The sequence below is a fragment of the Ambystoma mexicanum genome, chromosome 1q (assembly GCF_040938575.1).
Source record: "Ambystoma mexicanum isolate Mex_15411 chromosome 1q, UKY_AmexF1_1, whole genome shotgun sequence".
Lineage (NCBI taxonomy): Eukaryota > Metazoa > Chordata > Amphibia > Caudata > Ambystomatidae > Ambystoma > Ambystoma mexicanum.
In genome coordinates this window covers 224372080-224399445 of record NC_090922.1, presented here as the reverse complement: position 1 = coordinate 224399445, position 27366 = coordinate 224372080, and the positions used below count along the sequence as shown (strand labels likewise).

At 42.4% G+C, this 27366-nt stretch overlaps 1 protein-coding gene across 2 annotated transcripts in view; it reads left to right on the top strand.

The window, feature by feature from the left end:
- The window catches only part of LOC138526876 (uncharacterized), a 1504711-nt gene that overhangs the window by 1176515 nt on the left and 300830 nt on the right, over nucleotides 1–27366 (top strand). For both annotated transcript variants that reach the window (XM_069637661.1, XM_069637652.1), the window contains exons 15-17: nucleotides 7011–7091; nucleotides 11284–11504; nucleotides 14904–15993. In XM_069637661.1, the coding sequence (XP_069493762.1) occupies nucleotides 7011–7091; nucleotides 11284–11504; nucleotides 14904–15993 (1392 nt within the window). The remainder of the gene's footprint in view (nucleotides 1–7010; nucleotides 7092–11283; nucleotides 11505–14903; nucleotides 15994–27366) is intronic.

The window sequence follows — 27366 nt, the reverse complement described above, 5'->3', positions numbered from 1 at the left end:
TGGATCAAAAGTTGCATTGCCCTGGCCAAGATACGTAAATGTGCCCTTTTCTACTTTGGCCCAAAGGAGATTAATAGTTGAACAAACATTCAGGGTTGATAATAAACTCCAGGATCCTGTATTACCCAATTTGGGACAGAACATAAAAGGTAGACCTCGGATGGAAAGTAGGGTACTTATGGACAGGAATACTTTACTCTTGGAACGCCTATTATCTACAGAGGATAGCTTAATTCTGAACCATTCGAATGTACTAAGATTATTCCATCATATTCCAATAGTGCGCCCGATAGACACAGAGGATATCAAAATATTGGAGTTTCTTAACAAATCACAGATGGACATGGTTGTTCTTCACCTGAACTCTTTTGGTTAAGACCCCACTTTTGAAATCCTCCTCCTTGCTGCTGCCTCTGGGATTTGAACTAATGGAAACCTCGGGCACGACATGGCTAATGATTGAAAAGAAGCCAGAGGTTAATCTGCATAGTTCGAGAAATGATCTTGATGAAAGATTGAGAGTGGTTAAGTTAACACCGGCTGCGGCCACAAACCAGCAGCCCTTGACCATTGATGAGAAACTGTGTAATATTAGAATGGACATTAATTGGCCTTTATGGGTAACTTTTAGTTGTAGAAATGCATTGGATAGAAACATCAAAGAAGTGCAATAACTTCATCAAATGTGTTGAGAGGTGATAGCTGGCATGGATGTCGGAGGCTTTAACGCTTTGTGTTTACAGGAGACCTGGTTGCGGGAAAAGCTTATGTTAGACAGCTACAGTGCCTACTTACATCCAGCAAAAAAGGTCCAAAGGGAAGGCCCTCTTTGGGTCGTCTGACTGGTGAGTAACGGCCTGGGGTTGATAGTTCTAAAGACTTGGAACACAAATCCCTTTATCCAGGTGATTTGCCTTGGAATGGAGTGGGAAGAGGTCCAGGGCTCGAAACTGGGGGTAATTTCGAATCTGTATTAGAATCCTGTGCGGATAGACCCTGGTAAATTTGTGGATGTTGTAATGAATATAATCGACAAGTGTAATGCTCAATGGGCATTGTTATATGTGGAGATCTGATTATAACGTGTCTTGACCAAAAGGGTTGGGTAATTAATGAATTTGACACAGTGGCAAATACTGGGCATGGAAGAGCAGCAGCCTGTCCTAGAGCATTCCACCTGAGAGACTTCCACATGTTAAATGGTCAGATAGCAGATGTTCCGGGTAGACCTACATGGTCTAGCGGCCCCCAGCTTGGAGTCCTGGACTACTTTTTTGTCTCAGGGAACATGATACCCTTTGTAAAAACATTGGCGGTTATCGAAACGACAAAGAGTGATGATTGTTTATTAAAAATGACATGGAGTGCAAAATCAAAATTAAGAAGGGAATGGTGGACTCCTACCCTTGAGGTAACACAAGGTAGAAACAGGTTGAGAATAAAGCCTCACGATGTTGCCCACTTATTAGAAAAATATAAGGAGGACCTGAGAAAAAAAATCTGGACTGGTCTATGCATCTCTATTGTTCAAGTTCGAGGTGGTGGGTAAAAACTCTGTTAAACCGGGCTTTTCACATAAACATACTTATTAAAGGGAGATCATGCATGCCAAAAAACAGCTTCATGCTGACATTAGGAAAATAAATATGTTTCAGGAGGGACAAAGAGAAGTGCTACTGAGGAAAAGACGATGATGTAGAAATTGGTCAATTCATCATAGAGCTCAAATGATGCAACACAATGCCGAAGTTATGTTAAAGGCTATTTGTAGCAAAAACACAGTTCAAATGTGGCAATTAATTAATAATAAAAGCACTCCTCAGTTAGCCCTTCAAACTAATGTGGTCAGCGAAGAGAGGTGGGTAGAGCACTTTGAAAAGCTGTTTGCTCCTATTAATAGCACTAACAAATACCTTGGAAAGGAAGTAGCTACTCTGTGGTCATTTACGTTTGACAAAGCCCATATTGAAGTACTAATTAAGAAGACTAGTACTTCGAGATCACCTGGCCCGGACTGGTTTACCAACTGTATGATTAAAGCTGCTCCTGTGGAGTGGCCGTATTTTATTAGTAGTCTTTTTGAGCAGGTGATTAAGGCACAGGATGTACCAAGCTCGTGGAAATTGGCAATAATAATGCCCATATTTAAGAGGGCCAATAGGGTGGACCCTAATAATTAACACCCTATTGCACTTTTGGATGTTCTGGCTAAACAGTTTGCTTCATTGTTTTTGGGGCACCTGACAAAATGGGTTAACCAATTCGGTCAATTTGATCCTAGACAAACAGGGTTAGTGAAAGGGGTTGGAACCAATTTTAACTTGTTTCTTCTAAATGTCTTAAAATTTAAGGCAATTGGAAACAGTACCAAAAGGTACTTGGCCTTCATTGATTTGGCTAAAGCCTTCGACAGTATTGGCAGAAACCTGTTGTGGAAGAAACTACAAGCTTGGATTTGCCCGGTGGAGTTATTGTCACCTATAAAGGCCTTATATTCAACCACCACAATTCAGGTCAGATTAAACGCTAGGGTTTTGTTGTCGAGGAAAATAAGAACATACAGGGACTTAACGAAGGGGTGTCCATTTGCCCTGGCTTTATTTAATTTGTTTTTATCTGACCTGAGTAGTACTTTGGATGAGGCCTCTGCCTTTCCTCCTAAAATGAATGGCAATGACCTGGCTTGGATGTTATACGCTGATGATTTGGTTCTTATTGACCAAACTCAAATAGGCCTTCAGAAAATACTAAATTCACTGCAGGGCTACGTCGCCAGAAATGGTTTAGTGATTAATGCAAACAAGACAGGGTAGGCAGATGGCCTCCTTTAAATGACTTTTGGGGTTAGATGAGTTAAAGCGGGTGGACTTTATTATCTATTTGGGAACCTGCATAAATGCAAATATAAATGATAACCTCCGGGCCATTGAGTTAAGAGCGAAAGTAAAAAGCTTAGCCACTCCGGGTTTGGTAATACACAAGAGATATGGAAGCTTTAACATCCTCCTTATTTTAACTTTCTATACATTCAAAGTAGTGTCAATCCTTACATTCCGTGGCAAATTTGGGTCACATTCGAGGGAACTTTTTGGAGGAGAGCTTTACGGATCCCAAAAGGAACCCCAATATCGACCATAAGACATGAACTTGGTTTAATATCAATGTACGCAGTAGTGATTTGGAGGTGTCTTTGTTTTGAAAATGTGAAATGGCATAGGTTGCACCCCTGTTTGAGCTATTGAGAAAAGTTGAGGGAAAAGGTAGCAATTGGCCAATGGAGCTTTGTAAATGTATAGACATTTTAGACAGTTTTTTAAACCACAATAGAGGTATTTGAGACGAATCCATGTGAAGCAAAATGGAAGCTCTGGCAACTGGATTGGATAGAAACCCAACATGCAAGGAAAAAATACAAGCTTTTCTTCACACTTAAAAACCAAAGTAAGAGATTGCAATGTGGTACCCAAATATCGAATTAAATTTCCTAGCACCTACTACCGTCATCAGTTGATGCTGTTTCGTATGAACTTATCCACCTAGGGAAGTTCTTACTGCTCGAAATCAAGTGGAAGTAGACTCCAGTTGTAGCTTCTTCTCAAAACGGGGCACGGTGGAAACAATAAAGCACATTTTGTTGTATTGTCCAGATTTGATGGTTACGAGAACAAACTACTTGTGAAAATTAATTACAGAGAGGAATTCTCTTAATGCAGAGGAATGGAAGCTGGTCTTTTTATCGGGGGATAACTTTTCAATGATTTTTGCTTTTATACCATTTTTAAATGAAGTTTTTTTAACGATGTTGATTAATAAAGAAAATGTTTGACTGTTTGGGATATTCATAATTTGGGAACACATTTTATTGAGGGGAGATCATTATTTTGTAATTTGTATTCATTAAATAATTGTCATCAATGGTATTGTAATGGAATTAGGAAGGATGACATTGGTCAAAAAATTGTTTCGTATGTACTTGTGATGGAAAAGGTGAAAGGTTTGTAATAAACTAAGCATCATAATAAAATTAAAACAATGTCCATTCAATAATGTCACCAAGGAATGAGTTACAGGCACTATCAGTGGATGATATGATATATGATAGGATATGGCATTTATAACATGATTGTATACAAGTGTTTCTAGGCGTGACAAGACAAGGAGGGGGAAATAAAGGGAGGACAATACAACAATCTTACTAGGCCTTGTGTCATTCAGATCGTACAAGTGCGGGGAAGAGGGAAGGGGAGAAGTTCCAGGGGGGAGGGGAAGGGGAAGTCCAGTTAACTCAAAAGTGCAGGCAGCGGCTGGCTCATAAGTGCAGAGAGAAGGGACTGTAGGGTTGCAGATACAGAACATTAAGTGCTGGGTAGCCCGGGGGCAGTGCGAGGGCAACTGGACATGCAGGAGCCTGGGCCCGAGTTCAGAGGGTGATCAGTGCGCAGAGCAATCAGGTACATCAGCAGGGGAGAGGAAGAGACAAAGCGGAAGCGAAAAGAAAGGTCTTGAGTTGCTTCCAGAACCAGAGGTGGTTCTGTGCAAGTTTGAGAGAGGCAGGGAGGCTGATCCAGAGGGAGGCCCCAGCCGAGGAGATAGATCTGCTCCCAGCGCTCTGCTTGGTGGATGAGCGGAGATCTCCAGAAGGAAGATATTTTGGAAGAGAAAGTTGGAGGTAGAGCGGTCCCAGGCCTCCTAAAGCCTTGTGGACGATGCGGAGGGTCTTGAACTTGATCCTTGCAGCAACGCGTGCCAGTGAAGAGATTTCAGATCTGGAGAGATAGATCCCTGGGCTTGAGGCCTAGGACAAGTCTTGCAGTCCTGTTCTGGATAAGTTGTAAAGGGTGAAGAGTAGAGGCAGGAAGATTTAGAAAGAGGCTGTTGCAATAGTCCAGCCTAGAGGACCAGAGCTCTGGAGACAGTGAGCTTTTGGGGGAAAGTGAGAAAAGGAAGAATACCTCTGAGGAGGTGCAGCTGATAGTTTTACTTCATAGAGACGTCATAGATGTGAGGAGATGGTGGAGTCGAAGATGATACCAAGGTTCTTAGCCTCACAGGAAGCAGCAGGAAGAGGGCCCAGAGTGGGTGTCCAAAGAAAGAGAGAGAGACAGAGAGAGAGAGAGAGAGAGAGAGAGAGAGAGAGAGAGAGAGAGAGAGAGAGAGAGAGAGAAGGCATGAGCGGGTGTCCCAATGAGGAGGATCTCAGGCGTACTGGCATTACTGTCTTACTGAACATATTGGCTTATGTTACAGCAATACATTTCTACATATGGGTATTTAAGTACTCCATATAAACCAAATGATTGTATTGTCAGTTTTCTTCAGACAGTCACAGTCCCCATACAAAACTCTCTGCATACATTGCCTGACCTCCCTGGGACTTGGCATAAAATAGAAACTCAAGATGCCACCAGAGTTGATGTATTGTGTGTTACCTTCTGGTCCAGCTCCTAGGCATGTCTCAGTAGACAATCGTTACATTAGAGTATGTGTCCACTCATTTCTATATTTAAAAAAATGCATTTCTACATGTCTCCATCACAAGTGAATATCTGCTGCAGCAACTTGATCGATTGCAGACATCAGACTGCAAGTCACTCTGCCACTTTGAATCATTTTCAATACAAACACTGGGCTCTCCCTGTGCTTTACTCACTGGTTGTGTTTTCGTTATCAATGTCTTTGCTGTCTGAGGTCAGGGGCTCACCACCTGCCCCTCAGACACTCCTGGGCTCCTTTCCTGGCCCAGGGGAATGAGTATTGCTAGTTACCAATTAGAAAAAGGGATTAGCAAGCCTCTTGGCTCCCTTCCCTGGACTCTCCTGGCTCCTTGGAGACACGGTTCCCTCTCCTCTCCTTCTTCACCTTGCAGACCTTCAGCATCTTGGCGTCCTGCTCTCCTCCAGCTGGTCCTGGGCAGCCCCAGTTCCTCTCCCTACTTGCTCATCTTGCCTTCTGAGCTTGCTGCTTTTATACTCCCTAGGAGTGTCAACAGGTTGCAGGTGAGTGTAGCCAACTTCAAGTTCTTGACTTTGCCTGACCTTGTTAGTGGGACAGCTCCATGGAGCATATTGTTGTACCTCTGTTTCCATCTTCTTCTTTTCAGTACTATAGTGGTGTTTCCAATAGGAAATATGCACTCCTTTTGACTCCCTCTTCTTAGTCACAGTACCATAGAAGTGTTTCCCATAGGAAGTCTGCACTTCGCTTGACTCCCTCTTCCTCATCACAGTACTTGAGTGATACTTTGGGAAAAGAAGTGTGTGCGCCTGAACAGGTCCTATAAAGGCTGAGAGGGTGTGGGGTAGGTCACTGTCGAGGAAGGGGGGGTAGATATGTTGTTGTGGAGAAGTTTGTACTGTATTTAATCCTTTTATTCTTTTATCATTCTCAGATAAGGATAGCAAGGAATAAAACTGCTGGTTTTCACAACAACCTGGGAAAGTAGAGGGAAGGGAGGATAGGTCAGTTTTAGCTTCAAAAGAAAGGTTTTGCCTAATCGTGTCTTTAGATTTTCTTATTCTCTTCCTTTTCCCTGGATTTTGATATGGATTAGGAATTTTCCCAGAGTTTAAGGGGTAGATATCAGAATATCCCATAAATTATTCAGGGATATAGTCATCTACTTCTCTAGGAAAGGTGGAATGCCACTTCCGTCTCGCCTAAGGACTCCCCAAGTCCATCCCCCAAAGATCCTCTACCCAGGTGGTTAAATGCGTGAAAATACCCCGGTTTCTCACAATAGTCAGAAACCTGTCAGTATGAATCATCAAGATGTCCTCCATGATCATGTGTGCAGCATGCGCTACTGTGTGTGCCTTGATAACTGTAGAGTGAAATATTTTGAAAAAGAACTGACTAGTGGCTTATAGTTTGCCTGGAATATGTATCCTTTTCTCCAAAAAGTCGTTTTTATATCACACTATTAGCTGTTCATTCTCTATGCAGCCCCTGAGCACAGACGTCAAATTTCTGTTGGAAGCTAAATTACCAACTTCTTTTGCCTTTTTTTCCAGTCAGATGAAGGAGGTCCATGTTCCAAAGAGGAGGAAGACTGTTTTGATGAGGCTACTGATTTGCACAGCTGGACTGGCCAGGTAAGGATATGATATGAGGAAACAGAAAGCCAATAGATACTCATTGAAGTAAATGAATCACTGATGCTAGGGTGCCTGCTGCATATCCTGTAGTATAGAGTCATCGGAAGGCACTTAATGGAAGGCATCTATATCCTGCAGTGTTTGTGCACACTGACTTTAAAAGGGACAGATGTTAGTTATTTTTACAGGAACCTTTTCAAGTAAGAAAGTGCTTGAAATTAGAATACTTTCTATGACAAAAATATCTCTTGAGTAAGAGAATGTGGACGTGCATTAGACGTGAGTTACGCAATGAATAGGATTCCATGGAATTGCATTGGGTCTATGCATGTGCGCAATGAGGGTGCCTTCATTGATGAACATATGGCCTCTGGAGTGCGCAGTGAGATCCCCTTAGAGTGCTTCAGACCTTTTTACATGTCTAGTGAATGAGACTCCATGTAATTATTTTTACATGCAACAATTTTAGCTGTGCATTATTTTTCTGCTCTGTAAAGTGAATCATAGTCATAGATGTCTGAAATGTGTGCATGGGCCGGATGAAAATTTAAGTTCAGTAGGCCTGGAATATCCAGTGAATGAGTCTGAAATTAAACTCCTCAAACGTGCAACATGTGCAGATAGTGAGACACTGTTGAATGTGAAAACATTGATTTTAGGGATTGGCTTTCACTTCTTCAGAGTGCATGGAACACTCATGTGGGGAATTGCTGCTTATTCAAATTTTATTTTCGCATTGCAGCAATTAAAGGGAGCAACATCAATCACAACAGGAAATAAAACTGAAAAGCTACAAAAATGAAAAAAGACATTAAAAAGCCGTTAAGAAAAACATCAAGTATAATATGGGTTAAATGGATCCTAATCTAAGGAGCAAGAGGTCTTTTAGATTGTTAGGCTAGAGCTTTCAAAATATAATACAATAGGGATCACGTGCATTGTTAGTCACTGGCATTAAGCAAAAAACAGAGATGTCCAAAATTGTCTGAAACCAAGTGCCTGAAGAACAGGAATAAAAAATGCCTTGCACTGTGCCCGGTACAAATAACAAATGCATGTATCAAATTCTTTACTTCGTTTGGACAAATTGGGCAAGAAATTGGCCCTGGCTCTTTAAACCCATACAGTTAAACCTCAACTTGTTAATAGTCGCACAGTATTTGTTGTTTGATGACCAGAGAAGGTAGGGTTGTGGGCCTGGTTAGCAACAAATTGCTTCATGCAATCTGTTTAAGGGTTTAGCCATCTCAACAACAATTAGACTCTTGAAGATCTGCGCTATAACGTTTGATCATTGGCATATTAGGTACAAGATTAAAGTTAGACACTAGAGGTTCAATGGACGGGATCATTTTGCAATGGTCATTCTTCACGTGTCCAATCCATGGAACGTACAGGGCTCGATTGCTTTGCCATGGGTCATTGATTGTGAACTGGGTAAAGCAGGCTTTGGGTTAACTATAGCTTTTAAAATGAAAAATAACTGGTGCAACAAGGAATTGATCACTCACATATGCAAGGCCCACCTCTCTATGACGAGCCAAATTTGGGGCAAACAACAGTAAATCCAATAGTCTATTAATAAAATAATTTTGAGTTGGTTGTAAATCCCTCCATTATTGTTGAAAACCAGATTTCTGAGTCATAGAAGGCAACAGAACAAACCGTGGAATCATAGACCTTGATCATCATTTCCAGAGGTTTAAACTTAACATAATGCACGAAACTAAAGATACCCCCAGCTTTTCCAGACATTAGGAAAAAACGACGAAACAACCTAGCCAAAAATAGTAGATGCCGCGAGGTGATCCCACTACTTTGGAAGAGGGTTGAAATCTGATGGGAGCCGCGGGGGCGGGGCATTTATACCGCTACGTCCTATTGGGGCATGCGTAAGCGGCCCAAAACGACGTAGATAGGACACAGAAGTGTCAACATTTTTCCTATGGAAAACGTCTTTATAAAGGTACCGAGGGTTCCCAGCCTGACGACGGGGAATATTCTAAGCATGTCATTTCATGTTAGATACCAATGCTGGAGAAATGGAGTTACAGGTAAGAAACTAATCCCTTCTGAGTCATAGAAGGCAACAGACCAAACCGTGGAATCATAGACCTTGAGCATCATTTCCAGAGTTTTAAATTTAACAATATGCACGAAACTAAAGATACCCCCAACTGACGGTTTCATCCAACTAGATTGTTTTGTGACATGTTTCAAATTAAAGTCAGACAAAATCTCAAACCTAAATAATAAAAGTTATTAATTGGGGATATTCTCACATCCCATGTGCAAAAAAATACAATTGTACAGGACATTTTTGTGGAAAATCGTAATGGTAGACTTACGGACATGAATAGACCTTTTGTCATGATGTAGTTGATATATGTCTCAATTAACAGTTGAAGCGACTTTGGTATACGAGCAAGCAGCAAACAGTCCTCTCTATCATACATGAATGGGTATGCTGCCTGATTAGGGAGTGTCTGCATGGGCTTGATAGAGATTGGCAGAAAGGGAATTAAAAAATGTATTAAATAAAAGAGGTGCTAATATGCAGCCCTTGCAAACACCATGTGTAATCGAAAAAGGTTCGTTGAGGGTACCCTGGCATATGAGACGAACTAAAGAAGCGTTATCCTGGTGTGAAGCAAATAGAATGGATAAAATATATGGTGGGATATCTAATTGGTGTAAACAAGTCCAGATGAGTCAAATGACATACTCCAGTCCAAAAACACTACATATAATGTTTCCTTTTAATAAAAATGTATTTGGCTGCTATTAAATATAGCCTTGCTGTGATGTTCCTTGCCTTCACAGAAACCAAGTTGAACTGGAGATATTATTCAAATCATACCTCAAAATCTTAAGGTAGCAATCTAAAAGCGCTATTGGATGATGGCTTGCGGGACAGTCTCTCATCCCTTTTTTTGTACATTGGGAAAATAATAGTTTCATGCCAGGAGACAGGAAACTTATTAAAGATACAAATATTTAAAAAATATTACAGAAAAGAAGGGCGGCAAATTTCGGGATTGTTTTTATATAACACTGGGGGAACCAACTCCGAGCCAGTAGCTTTAAGGCTTTTTAGTGCCAAAATTATAAGTCATGGATTGAGAACTGGGCAGGAATATAGACTGTGGTCACAGTTGGCAAAAATATAAATTCTATAGGTTTCACGAGTGCAAGCTTGATGTTTGCATATAGTGCCCAGCAGTTTTCAGAAATAGAATGAGTTTGCGTTAGAGAACGATTAACTATAGAAATGTATAATACCAATTCCCATAATCATATACTATTTACAAGGGAGGTCGCGGATAACAGTTATTCCCAAATGTGATCAATGAGTACTTTCGTCGTCCTAGCGAATCATTTCTTATATAAACTTATTTTTCCTTTAATGTCCCACCGTGTGCTGAGGAGGGGTTTGAGCACATCGAGCAATGCTCTTCTTGCTCACTTTGAGTCTTTGTTCAACCAAGACATCTTGTACCCAAGAGGAAGAGGCTTAACAGATTTAGAAAGAGCTAAAGTCATGCACATTATTAACTGGACAAAATATGCAACCAGCACAGAAGCTTCTAAGTCACTAGACAAGCAAGGTTGAAATAAACCTTGGTTTGATTTGAAAAACACTGGGATGAATTTGCCAACAGAAATTGTATCCCTTTTTTGTCGTTGCCAAGGAGTTATGAGCTCCTCCTGAGGCCTCAAAATAGTTAATGGCTGGGAAATAACATCCCTCGTGTGTTTAGCTATAGGTAAAAAGGCAGAGTTACATGATCACTGTTACGCTGCTGACTAATAGTTAGATTGGAAATACTGTTGAAATACAGTAGGGGAAATAAAGAAATAATAATGATGCAATGAGACAAGCTTTTAGAAATGTATATGTAGATGGATAATCAGACTGAACCCTGCGATTAACAATACATAGCCCCCATTCTAGAATATGTTTTAGCAATTGCGATCCATCACTATCAAACCAGAGTGGGGGGGTCCTTCCATTTGTGGGGAATTATACCATACGTGGCACACTCTTTTGGATGAGAGGTGGCTGCGGTGTATGAGTGATCTCAATGAGACGTTTTACTGTTGTTGACCAACTCTTAGAGTAGAACCTCTGGAACGGTAGACTGCTAAGGGTATTTTGGAAGATGGTCTCCCTCTTTTCTCCCCTCAGGTCGTTGCCCATGCTGGAGATCTGCAAGGTATGGAGTTCCCGAGCTGGGATTGCTTCTGTGAGTTCTTCGATCACTGGTGTGAGGAGAGAAATGCCCTCTTTCTCATCAGAAGAGCCACCCCGTTGATGGAGAAGAGTCCTCCAGCAAACCTGAAATACAGCTATGTGAGGCTGGTGTGCAAGGCATCCTCTTTATCTCGCCTCGAGAGGTCTTCACCAGGGTGAGTAGATCCTGCTAACCTGTGTTTAGAGCACTTGGGGATAAGGCTTACATCTGCTCACTTTATATTCGGATTGCTGCCCTTACGTTTTTGTTGATGGGGACTAGTAAATTGTACCTCTGTGTTTCTGTTGCTTGCAATAACAAATGGCATTTTAGAATTTTCGTTTTTGGCCATGACTGCATATTTTCCAGGAAATATGGTGAAATGCCGAACACCTAATAAGTCAGACCTTTCATAGTATATTACTGTGAAGCCATCATCATTGGCTTCGCACTTTACTTGTTCCTAAGGGTCAGATGCCCATGTGCCTACTTATTCATGTCAGCATCAGACAACATCAATTTTACTGTCTGAGACAGGTTCTCCACCATGTAGTAAATGCAAGAGTAACAAGATCCTTCTCTTTTGCCACAAGTTACATGTTTCCATATATTCCCAGATGTATGAGAAGATCTATCTTTTAACATAAAAGGAAGGTTACTCCGCACTTCTTGACTTGTAAATATCCAGTGATGTGTGCTTTCCAAGAAGGAACAAGTCTTTAGCAACAAATAGCTTATACTGTGATTTCATCTCTGACGAAACACAGTAGCACCCATTGCTGATTAAGAAAATCATAAAGCACATATAAAACAAGAGGTTTATCATGGTCTTCAAAGAGGATGCATTGCCGTCTTCCAAGCTAAGATGCCTGTAACGATGTCCCATTCCTGATGCTTGGGGTATATGTGGGAGGCCTGGGGGCAGGGGGATTCAGGCCCCACCATGTTGCGCTTGGAGCATTATGGGGGAAGTTCCCCTAATCTCCCCCACAATACTGGTGTCGGCTGAAAAGGGATTGTCAAATTAGCTCTGCAGACCCTTGAGAGGGAATCGAAGAAATGTGCTTGCCAATCTTGCAGGCCCTTTTTAGACAGACTCAGTAGTATTGTTATCTTGCAGACTTTGAAAATCATAATACAATATACCACGTACACTCCAGGAGGTAGAGCGAATGTGGAGCAAAGCAAAACCCTACCGGCTATGCTCCCCACGCATATCCATAAACCGAGATAGCAGATATAGGGTCCGTTCGCAGCACCCAGAAAAATGATAGAATGTCAGTCTTTCACCCCTGAACAGGTTACCTGCTTGCACACATCCTAATATCCAAAGAGAACCACTTCTGCGTCCCAGTTGCCACATGGTACTGTAAACCCAGTCTAGTGGGCTGGGGAGTAAGCACCTGTGTGAACTGGGGGAGAGAAAGCAGGGGTGTGGGCATTGAGAGTAGAAGATGAGCAAACAGTGAAGATGCATATGTGTCAAAGGAGTTGATGCATCAGGTGAAACTGCAGAGTAAGTTGAAGGTGTAGGTATAGAAGAGGCTGAAGCTGAAGGCAAAGGTTTCAGGAGGAGGTGCAGGTGGCGGTAAAGAAGCAGGAGTAGGGGAGAGAACAGAAGAGGTTGGAGGAGGTAAACATCATGGAAAGGGGAGAGAGCAGAGGAGGTTGGAAGATGTCAATATTAAACGGAAGAGTGGAGAAGATGTAGGTGAAGAAGTGGTGAAGAAGTGGAGAAAATGAGACATACATAAAATATCTGAGGAGAGGAAGGCGGCAAGAAGTAAAATTGGTAGTTGGAGGTGGTGAGAAGAAGCAAGAACTAAGGAATGACGATTATGGGAATTTCCTTGGATATGCTAGGCAAAGAGAAAGACAACACACGCCTTTACATTGTTTAGGAGAAGTGGGAGGAGCAAAGAACATGTAGTAGAATGTCAAATGAAATGTCAGACAGCCATCTCGTGTCCTAGCAGTGAGGCTATGCAACAGGCCCACATGCACAAGTGAGTCTCAACTTGGCAAGGAAGAGGTCTAGTCGGGCATGAGTGCTTGTAGGTTCAGGACTTGAGTCAGGGAGTTGAGCAAGGTCCCCAACATGCACCTTAAAGCTCACCTCGCCTACCACATTTTGGAGAAACTCTGTGGAACCTGCTTATGAAAAGCCTGAAGCACTAGCAAGTGCTTCTGAGATAACTTGGCAAGCTACCCAACCAGTGGCCTTCTGTGAGAGGCCACTCACCCACCAGTGTTTCCGTATTTGGAGATTATCTGTGGCAAGGAATGTGAGTGGCACAGAGGAGATACCTGAGCAGAGACAATTCGTAGCAAAGACATTACTTTGCTGATCAGACAAAGAACTTCTCTATGAAGTTACTTTACATTTAGATCCAAGAGGAAAGGTTTATGGCTGGTCCCAGGAACCCGCATGAGAACTTCATGAGTGAGATACAAATTATTCAGGAGGGAATCATGAGAGAGACGTTTTATTAACAAGCCATCCTGACAGAGACGTATGAAATTATATAAGAGGGACCGGCCAAGTCAACAACACACCTATTATGGAATGGGTGAAATGACATTTTCACGAGTCTGGTGGGATTCTTATGATGTCTTAGTGATGCACCACAAACGCCTTCCCATCCACTGGTCTCCTGCAGATGCCAATACAATCTGAGGAGATCTTTGTCAGTTCCTGGCTTGTCTGCACAAGCCCACTCAATTTTAGGATACCCTTTTAACTAATTTCCCTAGAATAGAAAGTACAGCACAATATTTTGCACTGGGTATAATCCCAGAAATATTTTTCTTTCAAACTCTTGGCAAGCTGAACTCCTTTCCAGTGCATTTGCCATTGTTGACAACACAAACCTCTACAGGAATAAAGGTACTCCCTCGCATCTCTAACTCAATTTTAGTTGCTGTATTATTGTTCTGGCTCGCAGGCTTCACATGAGTTTCTCACCATTTCCGACAGGTGGGGGCTGTCCACTCACTGAGAGCTTTATAATTGTTTGCTTTTTTCTGCTCGTTGATTGTGTGTCGTTACATTAAGGGTCAGATTGTCCAAATTGTGACTTCGTGAAAAACAAATGGAGCCTTTGAATTCAGCAAATAGTTTCTCCCCCCCCCCCAATTCATACTATCTAAAAGGTTTGCAATGGGGCAAAAATGTAGCAGACAGTTTTTCTCACTAGGTTTGCTGCTTAAAATCAAATGTGCTAAACAGATGTTTTTTCAAGTTATGTAGCAAATAAAACAGAAAAGTCAGTCTGATTCCTTTTTGCACAATTTGTGGCAAAGGTGCAAAGATTAGATACGCTTTCCCCTGATGTGTTGATGTGGCATACCTCTCTTGCTTGCTAAATCCTCTACGTAACACAACAAGTCACTTGTGTGCCATAATGTTCCCACCATCATGTACCCTAATGTATTCTAAGATTCAGTGTTACCGCTGGCTTAAAGATACCGCAATGCATGTTTGTGTCTTGCATGTGAATGGTCTATGCAGCAACACAGTCAGCTGTTAAAAATGTTTTGTCTATTTTGTCTTCCTTCTTTTTATTCTCTGAAGCACCACATCTTCCTGCCCAGCTGCCATCATTTTGAGAGCATCAAAGCACAAAAAAAGCCTGGTCATCACCTGGGCTCGCACTGATCATGACCACGAGACAGACGCCACAGAGTTTGATGAACAGTTTAAGATCTTTCGCCTGCTCACTCAACCTGATCTCTCTGCAAAGATGAGCAGTCTCTGCTGTACCTTCCTCACACCCGAAACCCTGCAGGAGCTGATGGCTCACACTGATGTCCTGGAGCCAGCACTCTGTGAGTGTCTCCAGGAGCTGGGGGAGCTCTTCTCCATGGACCCAGGGGCCCAGGTGAAACTGACTTTCCTGCCAAACACTGCTGTGCTGGAAAGCATTTTCCTTATGACAACACATACGAGAAACTTGCTGCAGAGCTTCCCCTCTGTCCTGTTCCTGGGGCGCTCGTTGGCCATCAATGATACATTTGACCTGTACACCGTACTGTGTGAAGATGCTGATGGCAGAGGCAGGGAGTGCGCTTACTTTATCACCCGGGGTGATAGTAGGACCCCTATACGGTTCATGGTGGTGTGGCTCCTTCAGAACATCCCAGAGGTCATGTCCAGAATTGAAGGGCTAATTTTGCGTGCAAATTTGAAGGAACTGGACCTGATCCGGGACCTGCTACCATCCTGCTGTGTTCGTATGAGCCAGACGTATGCCCTGGACACCTTGAACCGGAGGGCAAGCCTGGAAGAGCCGGCCATCCAGGAAAAATTGAAGAAGCTAGTGTACAACCTGGTACATGCCCGCACGCCTGGTCTTTATGGTTATTACTCCCAGGAGCTGGAGGCAGTCGCTCCATGTGCCTTTCTTCGCTACTTCAGTCAGGCCTGGAATGGCCGCAAGGAGGACTGGGCTGAGATCTGGGGCCACAAGATGCGGGACGGACACTTCCTTGAGTTTGCAGCATGGGAACCGGGTGAGCTACGCTCAACGGGGAGCTTCCCCTGCTCACTGGCTTCATGCATCCAGTCACTGCATAGGGTAATTTCCCTCCAGAGAATGAAAGAGGACATGAAGGTGACGGCAGCCCAGCAAGCGGCCACTCATCCCTCACTCTGCAGTCAAAAAGTAAGTATTGGAATTAGGAGTTGTAATGTTCCCGTTAATTGTTAAGAGTTATCCATAATACGCATTTCATTTTTGAAAGTCTGCTCTGAGGTGCTCCATTTCAGCTTTAAACCAGTAGCCAATAGAGTGATCTAAATCAATCTCTTGCAGTCAAATAATCCTGTGAAATGCAATGTCAACCCATTGGAGTAACACATATATCATTATGAATGAAGTATGTCATTCTCATACTGGAAGGGTGCAGTCAGACTCTTAAATAAAGTTAAATTCGTGCAGGTGAAATACTTCATGCCTGCTGTAATGGAGTCATGTAGTAAGACCATGTCTGCACAACATGCAACAGCTCTCTTCTGTTTTACTGTGAAAAGGAAAATCAATTGCCTCTAAACCCTGTGAGTGGTGTCACAAATACGGAGGAGCAGAACACTCATACATCTGGAAGAATTTAACAGATGTATTCGCTAGTTCAACCAAAGGGAAGGCAGAATGTAAAGGTCAACTCAAAAAATGAGTAAAGGCCAGCTCAGCCTTTGTCTTTGATATTTGACCTTTTCACTCCAAGGATCTTCGCTGGTCAGTAGGAAAAGTGTACTTACTAGATAAGTGGGCCTCTCAACTCAGGCTACAACCTTCCCAGTTCTCATGAGGGATTGGAGGATGGCCTACAGGACGGGAATACAACCTAAAGGGGTAATTTTAGACAAAACTGAAAAAAAGGTTATATGAAAAGGCCTATTCTGAACAGTGGCGGCTGGTCAATATTTTTATTAAGGGGTCTAAAAATCTCCCTCAAATATGGCAGAGCAATTGAGTATAGGGAGGGAGCCTGAAACAACCAAGAAGGATCGGGGGGGGGGGAGGGGTTGTGGGCTCCTCCCTCGAGAAATGTGTTTGAATAATGGGTAAAAATTATGCATTATACAGCACACTTTCTGTGAAAAGTTAGGTAAATAGGCAGTTCGCAATTGGTTTTGTATGGTACCTCCAATATAAAAATTCAATCGATGCATACCATCAATAGTGCACAGGAGCATTTCCCAACACATTTTCAGGATGCCTTTGCCCACAATAAGTGCCAGTATAAAAACAGTTACACAATGGCTATGCCCATATATTTCCATGCTGGCTGCACCAATATAGAGAAGCATCCCCTTTTAAGAACACACTCCTGTTGGCTTTGCCTTTACAACTTCTCATGGCCAGCAAAGTGACAAGTTGAAAGATAGCAACTGTGTTTTTCAGCAAAACGTGCTAAATCTTTGTTACTTTACTCGTTATACCTCATCACAATTATTTGTGCAATACTGGATGTATTGAAGTTCATCAACGCTCTACAAGAACTGTAGAAACAATGAATCGCTCCCTGTTTTTGGTTTGAATGTCAGGATTTGATTGTCTCATGTCAAGAGTAATGTCCTGTCAAATTCAATACTGTTAGCCACTCTTATTCTAGGACTTATGCTTAGTTATGTTGTGGTTACACATGTATATGAGTATTGTCTTCATTTCTTGTTTGCATATTCTAAATGACAATGTCTACCTTAGTTGTTTTTACATCATGTGAACTTGATTCCTACTTACAATACATGTAAATAAACACATGTCCCCGAATATATGGGGCATATAACAGATTTGTGATTTATTCCCAAACAGTCCTGTTATCTCTCCGCATGTGAGCACTACTCGAAATACTCGCATGCTGGGCCTCTGGTGATTAGCATTAACACCAATACAGTTTCTCTAAAATAGTACAACATTCTACACTTTAGAAATGTTCTAACTTTATTGACTGCTACCACACCCCTAGTTATATATATTTGCCTTTACAAATGCCAGGCCACAATAAGACATGTCCAAACTGGCTCCACAATGTAGGGCAGCCTAGACACGTAATAACTCATCATGTTTGATTTACCCTGGATACCCAGTAAAAAAATGCCATGCCACAGTAAGAAATAGCTAGACTGGCTGCACCAAAATGCCAATCTAGCCATGTAATAACACATATCATGCTTGCTTTTTGTCCAGTCAAAAAATGTCTTGCCACAGTACGAATTTGCAAGGCTGGCTGTACCAAAATACCAATCTGGCTACATAATAACACATGTCATTCTTGCTTTATTCACAGCTTTTTATTTTACTGGGCATCTATGATAGCCAGCCAGTAAAAATAATTATATTCCCATCCCTCACCCACGCCCACCTAAATCAACTCTTTGGCTCAAAATAAACACACCACACACAGATTCGCAAAACATTCACTCCCTACTTCACATACAGCATTCATACACTCATTCAAACTTGCATACATACATAATACTCTGACATTACATAATTATAATTTATTTTAAAAAAGGTATCCTACCTGCAGCCCCAATCTGAATTCTTATTTTATGAATGTTTTTATATATAGTTCAGAGAACTTTTGCAAACACAACAGATTAACTACAATACTTTCACATACAGATGAAATAATGTATAATAATAAAATAAAATATAAATGCATAATACAAGCGCAGGTACAATTACAGATTACAGATTATAGATTACAGTTTACAAATTACAGATGACAAATTGCCGCACAATTGAAAAGTAAAATGATGATAGTACCCATATGCTTACTCACATCCATGTGTGAGTGCACAGAGTCACGGAGTCGCATTTAATATTGTAGTTAGGATGTAATTTCATTATATTGGGTCCCTAATGTGTCGACTGGAGTCTTAATATTCTAGAGTGTCTTAAATCTAAGGTTTCTAGTACCTAGATCTGCAATCACCTCACAGTGCCCTAAAAGCAAGATAGATATGTTAGCTAATGTGAGTAGGAAACTTGGGCCCTGTAGTTAAAACCTTAACTGAAATTTAATAAAATCAGGTCTCAATTATATCATTCAGTTATTACACTAAAAAAGCGAGAGTCTATTAAATGGTCTTTCAATAAATAAATATTAAAACCAATACAGAGCAACCAAGCAAGGCACACACAAGTATTTTATAGGCACTGTGAAGGGAGTATAGGCAGGCAGCTCCGCCTAGCACCTAAGTTTAGAGACTCAGTATCCCATTAATTGCAGTAGCTAAGATTCCTCAGCTGACCTTTCTCTATTTACATCGGCGAGACGTTTATCAACAAGGCACCACAAGTGAAACCGAGCAATCTTAACTCTTCCAGACTCTGAATTCTTCTCCACTCTGTCGCCTCCATGAAAGCCCTCCAGATCCCATGCCGTGGAACCAGGAAGCAACGAGCGATTCCTGGTTCATGGACATGCGCCAGGATCCAGAGCGCTCCTTTGACGGCGCCCCAATCTGTTTGAATGTGTGGGGAGGCACAGGAACGCCTCTTTGCACATTCAAACATGCAGTTCCTCAGTTTGTAACCCCAATGAGCCATCCAAGGCTGGGAAGCAAAACGCCCCCGGGGAACTGAACTATTAAAGGGAAACTGTTTCTCTTTGACAGCTAACCCAGCCATGAGCGCCCCCTCAATTGCTGCAAGCAGCTGAGGTGAGCGCTCTGTGTTTCTCCTCGGCTGATGCAGCTACTTCATGATGGTCAGGGTACTGGTGGGTCGACGCCCCTTGCCCATTTTGAATGAGCTGCCTGTTATTTATGGTGCCACCATCTGTCACAAAATGCCTACCAGTATATTGTCTGGCCAGTGTTCTCTGTTTTGCATTTCAGAACTCCAACTCCCACAGTACCCCCAGGAGCAACGGAGAAAACCCGGACTGGTGCTTGGAGAATGAAATTAAGAACAGCCAGGAAATGGGCTCGGAATATTCCTGCCAAATAGCATTTAGATGTCCTACACCCGACCTGATACCGCAGAAGGACCACACGCAAATGGGGTGCCACCAGAAAATGGGGGTGATGAGTGACTGTGGAGAGACAGGAAAGACACAGAAACCCTGCCCAAACTGAAATGGCAACATAACTCTGCAGCAACTGAGAAAAGCACACGGAGAACAAGCAGCCTGAGCCCCTGGCTGCTACTACACAGAGACTGTTTACAAAATCTTGTTGGAAAAGGGGGGAGTTTACAGGAGTTTTTAAAGCCTCTCACTTTTGCAATACAGTCCCTGGGAAAATTACAGGCATGTATTGGTTCTTCGAGTCAGGTGAGTGCTACAGCCTGTTGAAAGGGCAGTCGGAGAAGACCAGCAGACCCATAGTATCAAAGCAGTCAGAAGGAAAGGCAAAGTGTGGGTTATTCAGATGTGGTCATAGGAGGTGGGGCAGATCAAGAGACCAGGCGGGGGAAAGGCTGTGCAGAGGAGCATGGAGGTGGATTAGTCACGCAGCGTGCAAGGTGAGGTATTTGTGATGGAGAGTGGTGCCAGTTTGGGAGAGTGAAGCAGAGAATGGGCATGTGTTTGTGGAGATGATGGAAGTAGTGAGTGGAGAGTGGAAGATGGTTGGGAAGTGAGGGTAGTAGTTAGCGTCTGAGGGAGTGGATGTTGGGCGAGAGTAAGGATAGTAGAGAGGGGTGTAGGAGTGGGGTGCGATCAGAAGAATGCAAGGGAGACGTGAGGGATGGGAAAATAGTGAGAATGAGTGTATTAGGAGAGTGAGCAGGGGACTATATCCCTTGTAGGGTGAGTGGAGCACTATATTCCTAAGTAGGGGTTGAGAAGAAGGGCAAAGTGAGAAGAGGGGTGTAGAGAGAATTGTAGTGAGTGCTGTGGGTAGAGTAGTAGTGCAGAGAGGGGAGAATAGCAGTAGTAATAGTGACAGGAGTAGCAGGAGTGCGTAGAAAAGAGCAGTGATGAGTATGATCAGAGCGTGGAGGAAAACAGGAAAGAGCAAGATGGTGTCAGAAAAGGGGAAGAGAGGGAGGAGGAGAGGGGAACATTGGAGGGTTAGAGAAGGAAGCACCAGGGAGTGTGAGGAGAGACATTGGGTGGAATAGGAGGGAGGAAGGAGAGTGGATGTGATAAGGGAGAGTGAGAGACATGGGAAGAGGAACTTCTGAGTGTGGAAGGATAAGACCCATTGGCCCCTGACTGTCTGGAAGGCACAAACCCTTATGTTGTTCCATCATTTGGGGGACAACCTAGATTGTTCCCAGGGGGAGTTTAGATAGGTAAGGCATTTTCCTTTAGGACATCACATCCAGATAAAAATGACATTCAAAAATAGTGGCTACTGATCTCTAGATACCATACTGGGGTTGAGGGACGCCTGGGCTATGGAGGGAACATGCCACACTACAAGAGAGAGGGGAGCGTTATTTTACCAGCCCAGTGTGTTACATTGAACAATATGCCTACCGCTACATTGAACAAGCTGCAGATTCTCACTGTAAGGTGGGTTTTTTGAAAATCCACAGTCAAAAACCAAAATCCTTTAATTTATTTTGAATGAGTGATTAAAGCCATTTGTGAAACAAGCTTTTCTCTGGTGCTCTTCAGAAGAGCATTAGTAGTGCACACAATACTACCTCCTTAAGCATTCTTAATGGACAAGCCACATCAGTTATCTGCCATTTGCTTTCTCGAATAAGAAAGCTAAATTATATTAGCGCATGGAGATCATTATTGACCTCCTCCTAGTCAATCAGGATCTTTAGAGTGCAGTCAATAACTATTTGTATGGACTGCATTCTGAACATTCCGTCTTTAGAATCAGACAGGGAAATGACAACGAAATTTGCAGGCAAATTATTTTTCAACAGGACATTTCCTCTCTTTTAGGACCTTTTTTTGCTGCAACATGCTATTAACACAAAAAAACAGAAATCTAAAACCTTGAAAAGTTCTTTCACTTTCTTATAGAGAAATCATTCATTTTACATGACACCTAATGCATGCTTATGTTAAACCTGTTCCGTGTGAATATCTCTCCTGCAAAATGTCATCAGTGAGGCGATTTTATTTTTCCTGTCCCTCAATACTTTCCTCAGATATTCTGGCAGGGGTGTCGTTTATGATTCTAAACTCCAATCCTAGAATGCTTGGGGACAGTGTTTTATTTTAGTGAGGGAGCACATTTGAGGACATTTCGCCCCCTGGTGACATTTTCCTTAACAAGATCTTAACTGAATACAACCAATTTGCAATAATAATGCTTAATTTATGAAGACAACCATTTTATTTAGATACTATTAAATAAAACCACATTTAAGTTGCTCAGTTTGTCTGTTAACTTTACACACTTCACCACCAAAACCCTAAAACATGTATTGCTACTACCACCATGTGCTAATGGCCTTGTAGACCTCAGAATGGGTAATTATTGCTTGGGATAATAACTCTTTCCCAATTTATGGCCCAAGGCGGATGGAAAATCATTATCCCGTGATAATGACCACTCCCTCGGTCTATAAGCCTATCATGCTCAATCCCTGTTTACATTACCTTCTCTGGGTGAGGGTGACAGGGCAAACATATTTACTTGTTCCTCTAATGATTTCGGGTAGACACATTTTAGACTCCGCTTGTCCTACTTTAGCAGTGCCAACTTTACCTCATAAAGGTAAAGCAATATTCCAATATTATTTGCTTGGTCTAAGAGGATTAGGGATATGAAAAAATGCCTGTCACTATTAGGGTAATAAATATTGAGAAATCTACAATGCTCCTGTGGCAATAGGCCTACTTTACGTGTTTCAGAGTTCATTTGAGCATAGATGTTAATGAGAATGCTATGGCAGCTGAGATCGCTCCTGTAATTCAGTGTTTCACTGAGCACTTGCACAATCCTACCCAACAATATTAGGTGAAGGGTAAATTGAAAACAATTTTGCATTCTTTGCATAATATTTGTTTGTATTCAGATTTATGACATTAAGTATTGTTGGAATTCTGATATTAGCGCACGTTTTGCAAGAGTGGTTGCTGAGTGGGCTGTCTTGCTGTCTCCCACGCTGCTCCTGTGTCAAGAGCAAAACCACTGTGAATCGATTTTGGATCAGACTCTGTTGATTCTGCTGAACTTTGTTACTTGTGTAACCAGTCCATTACATTGACGTTCTTCGGGCCATTTGCCAGCTTCCTGCCCGCGCCTTTTCCCAGCAACCTCTTCAAAACCATCAACGCCGCGCGTTTTTCGCGCGCGCGTTTTGCAAGAGTGGTTGCTGAGTGGGCTGTCTTGCTGTCTCGCATGTGAGTGGGCTGCGGCTGCTCCTTTGAATTGCCAAATTTGTTGGCTGTTAATTTAAAATGACAACAACGGTTAGTAAAAAATGTAAATTAACCTCAGGTATGCCTGTAATCAATCCCGGCCAATTATTTAATTTAGAGATGGCGGCGAACAAAATTGGTAATGGATTAAGCCGCAAAAAGCAAAATCTTCAGCGCTCAATGTCACCTTCGTCTGACATTCGCCTGTACTATACCCAAGAAACGTTGCCTAGTGAAGAGAGTGGGTCTAATGGTAGTACGTGTCTGTCAACTGAGCCTCCGTCAATAACGGCCCCTAACCAACAACTGTGTGCTGTGTCTGGCCAAGAGCTGACAAAGAATGTGTTGGCAGAGGTTACCGAGAGTGCTGCCCCTTTGCTTGTTTCCGGAACACTTGCGGAATCACATATGTCAGTTGATATGAATGAAATTATTAGTAGAGATAATCTGATAGCTGCTGATGTGCATGTAATTACTAACCCTTCAGGCGAAGTCACAGACATGACTTTGGTGACAGCTTGTACTCTTGATGGTCTCCAGCCTGGAGGAGAGTTCATGCCCCAGACTGACATGGGCATACAGCCCATGTTGGAGCCCATTTGTTGCTCAGTGGCAGCCCAACATCGTTTGCGCGCTGCCCATGAGGCGCTTACTCTGACAGGGGAAATTGACGAGGAAGCTATGGAGTTTCTGAATACATCGGGAGGGTCCATCTCCCCCTCAGCTGATGTCATGTATATATGTTCAAACACTGGGGATTTAATCCAACTACACCAAGATAATACCGCAAGGAATGAAAATCAGGCAGCTAATTGCGGGGGAGAGGGGACTCCCATTCAAAAATGTCATCAAACCCCTCCAGAAATTGATCAAATGCCTAGCTCCAACTGTATTGAGGAATCACCCTCTTTCATTGCTCCGACTCCTCGAAGGACAAGGTTTGAGGAACCTAATCAAGAGTCAGACTTTTTTATTAATAAGAACTGCTCCAAGCGGTTCTCATTTCCGGAAGCTCCGGCGCTTAACAATACTCTTGGCGCCATGAATACTGCATTACTAGCTTTAGCAAAGCTTTACCAAGTTCTCGATAGTAAGCTCAATCATCAAACCATCTTATTCGAACAATGTTGCAGTGGCTTAGCAGTGTTAACACAACTTCCGCCCAATGAGCTAGTGAGCACTCAGTCCAATGTTGAGGCTGTTCAAGCTCATCGGCCTGATTCCCGAAACCTCATGAATGATGAATGTATAAAAGTCTGTGCCTTGACTGAAATAGGAGGCAATGAAAGAATGTGAGATGTAGATCTGAATGGTTGTAATCAGCAGACAACGCTAATGATTGATGAATCTGCCCCATCCAGATCTAACAGTAAAGGTACCAAACAATTTAATGTTATCAAAAGAATTGATGATAGAGCTATCCATGAGACCGATGTTCAGATTAAGGAGAAGGGGCCAGTAATCACTGCAGCATCGTCAAGCCACACATATTTTCCTTCTAAACCTGCTAAGACAAATGCAGTCAAGACAATAGCGGTAGTTACAGACCCCTTGTCCCCTGCACCCAAGATATTATTTACAAAGGGGCGAGGTACCAGATCACAGGTCCCAGGGCGCAAGTTTATCAAAACCCTATCTAGACGTGATCAAATTGTTAAAGCTGCAAAAGGCAATCTGGCAAAACCAAACCCCAAGCAAGCCATTCAAACCTTCATGCCGTATGGGCCCCTGGATGAATTGGTTACTCTTTCAGTTGGCAAGGGTGCCCCAGAATCTGAACAGTGTCCTAATCCCCAAAAAACATCAAATAATCCTAATTCTGGTGATTCTATGAACAATGGTATAAGACCATACAACAAGGGCCATGAAGAAGCACAGACCAGGGTGCCCACGGAGGTGAGTGATGGGCATTTGAGTCAGTTGGCCCTAGCCGAACTTAGAGAGGAAATTAGAACATCTATAAGTCATATATGTCACTCATACCCGGGGCACCCGCCTGTCCACTGAACAGTGCAGGCTCTATGATGATGCAGGGTGTTGATGCGGGCAAAGAGTCTACTGTAATGGGAAATGTAAAAACGGTAACGTTTGGTGAAATCCACTTGCAAGCTGAGGCGAATTCCAAATTAAGCCTGATGCCCTCCTTGCAAGCTGAGTCCTTTGGTCAACCTCAGCTTTCAGCCATGCCCTGACAATCAGTAAACATCTTGCGTGCTCCACTGCCCCAACAATATGGCATCACACAAATACATGATCAGGTGCTCCGACCTGAAACCACTGTCCAGACTCAGGATATCAGAGATATTATAAAATCTTCGATTGCGGCATATATTGACGAGACCAGCCAATGTTCACAAGGGGCTGGTGATAGTCAAATGCTGCGATATCCTGATGTGAGCCAGTTATTGAAGGGACCAGCCCAGTTGGTCGATCGAGTAGCGTTGGAAAATGATGTTGCAACAAGGCTAAAATTCTCGACAAATGCTCAAGCCCCCTATACTAATTTTATAGATGGTAATAAACAACAAGCCAAGTTCAGGTCTCACTGCCTAGTGATCAGATGTCATGATGACCCCTATCCTCAATACGTATTAAATCGGGCTAGCATCTTGAACATATGCAGTGAAATCCCGTCCTTGTCTGACATATCCTCATCAGATGTAACATTGGTCGAATTTACTAACATAAATGATCCATCTGAAGCAAGAATCCATCTTCAATCAACAATTGTGATGAATATTTTGTGGCAATCTAAAACAGCCCTTTATGAAATGGGCTGCCTTCTGTTTCAAGATCCACTTACAACAAGTAAAGTGATGGACAAAGCTCAAATCAGGACATACCAACCTACTAAAAATAGAGAATCGAATCAGATTGTAAACTTTGCTCCAAAAATGTTGACATCACATGAATTCATTACAAGATCATAACATAATGTCAACGATAATATAGGCAGCCTCCTTTCGTGGAACACAAGAGGGCATAAGCACTTATTTGACCTTGCAAGTAAAGATTTGGCTTCCTATGAATTGATAGCCCTACAGGAAACCTGGCTTGTTGATTGCCCCATATGGGAATCCCATAACATTATAATAACACCGGCTATTCAAAACTGTAGGGGCCGACCTAGTGGTGGCCTTTTGCTAGCAATCAACAAATCTGCTAGCTTTGTAAGTGAAAAATTAGTCTCTCCCTCCATGCATTTTCATATTGTTAGACTGCAGAGAAACAATGAGCTCATAGTAATTGTCAACATTTATTGGAGTAGAGGTAATATTCTTCGGAATCCTTTTTTCAGTCATTAAATTCGATTCTCGATCGCTTGACCTTTGAAAGCAATATATGTCAAACTATCATAGTAGGTGATTTAAACCTCCATTTGATATCACAAAGTCCACAGGGATACACTGCTGATGAACTAATGTGGTCAAATATGATGGAAGAGAGAGGTTTTGTGATGCTGAATGGTGCAATTGTGGGGGACATTCCTGCTGAATTTACATGGAGTAGGGGGCCACAGCGAGCAATCCTCGATTATGTTTTTGTCCATAAGAATTTTTTAAACTATGTCCAATCTATGCAAGTGGTTGCAACTAATCGTAGTGATCATAACAAGCTTGTTATGCGTTATTTAAGAACACCACCTGTAACTCCTTTTAGGATTGAGACTTATGCACATGCGAATCTCGTAAACAACAGTGGCACCCGAGTGAGATGGACTGTAAATCGATTAGATCAGTTTCATGAGGCGCTTCTTGTGTCATCTGGGTCAAACAACTGTTATGTAACGGTGATGCAATTGTTTAAGCAGATAAGAATGCCGGACTTGAGTGTTCGGCACAAACATTGTCATCCCTTTGATCCTATAGTACAGTATAGAAAATCTGAATTACGAAGAGATCTACGTAACCTAAAATGTGTACCAATAACCGATCGTTCCTTAGTCAAAAAACAACTAAAAGCCTCCTATAGAACATGGCTAAAGGGTCAGCGAGCCCTGTGCTATCAACGAGACGAGAGGTAATGCTGTCTCAAATCCTTAAGAAGTCTACTAGTGGCATATGGGCTTGCCTGAATGAGGCCACGTTTAAAACACAGGATGCTGTTCAAGTAAATGCCATTCCAAATGCAACCTGGAAAGCCTATTGTGGTAAGCTCTACTCATCGCCTTTTCCAAACTTAATTCCGAATACACATTCTCTAGGCTGGTCCCATCACTTTGCTATCTCCATTGACGATATACAGAT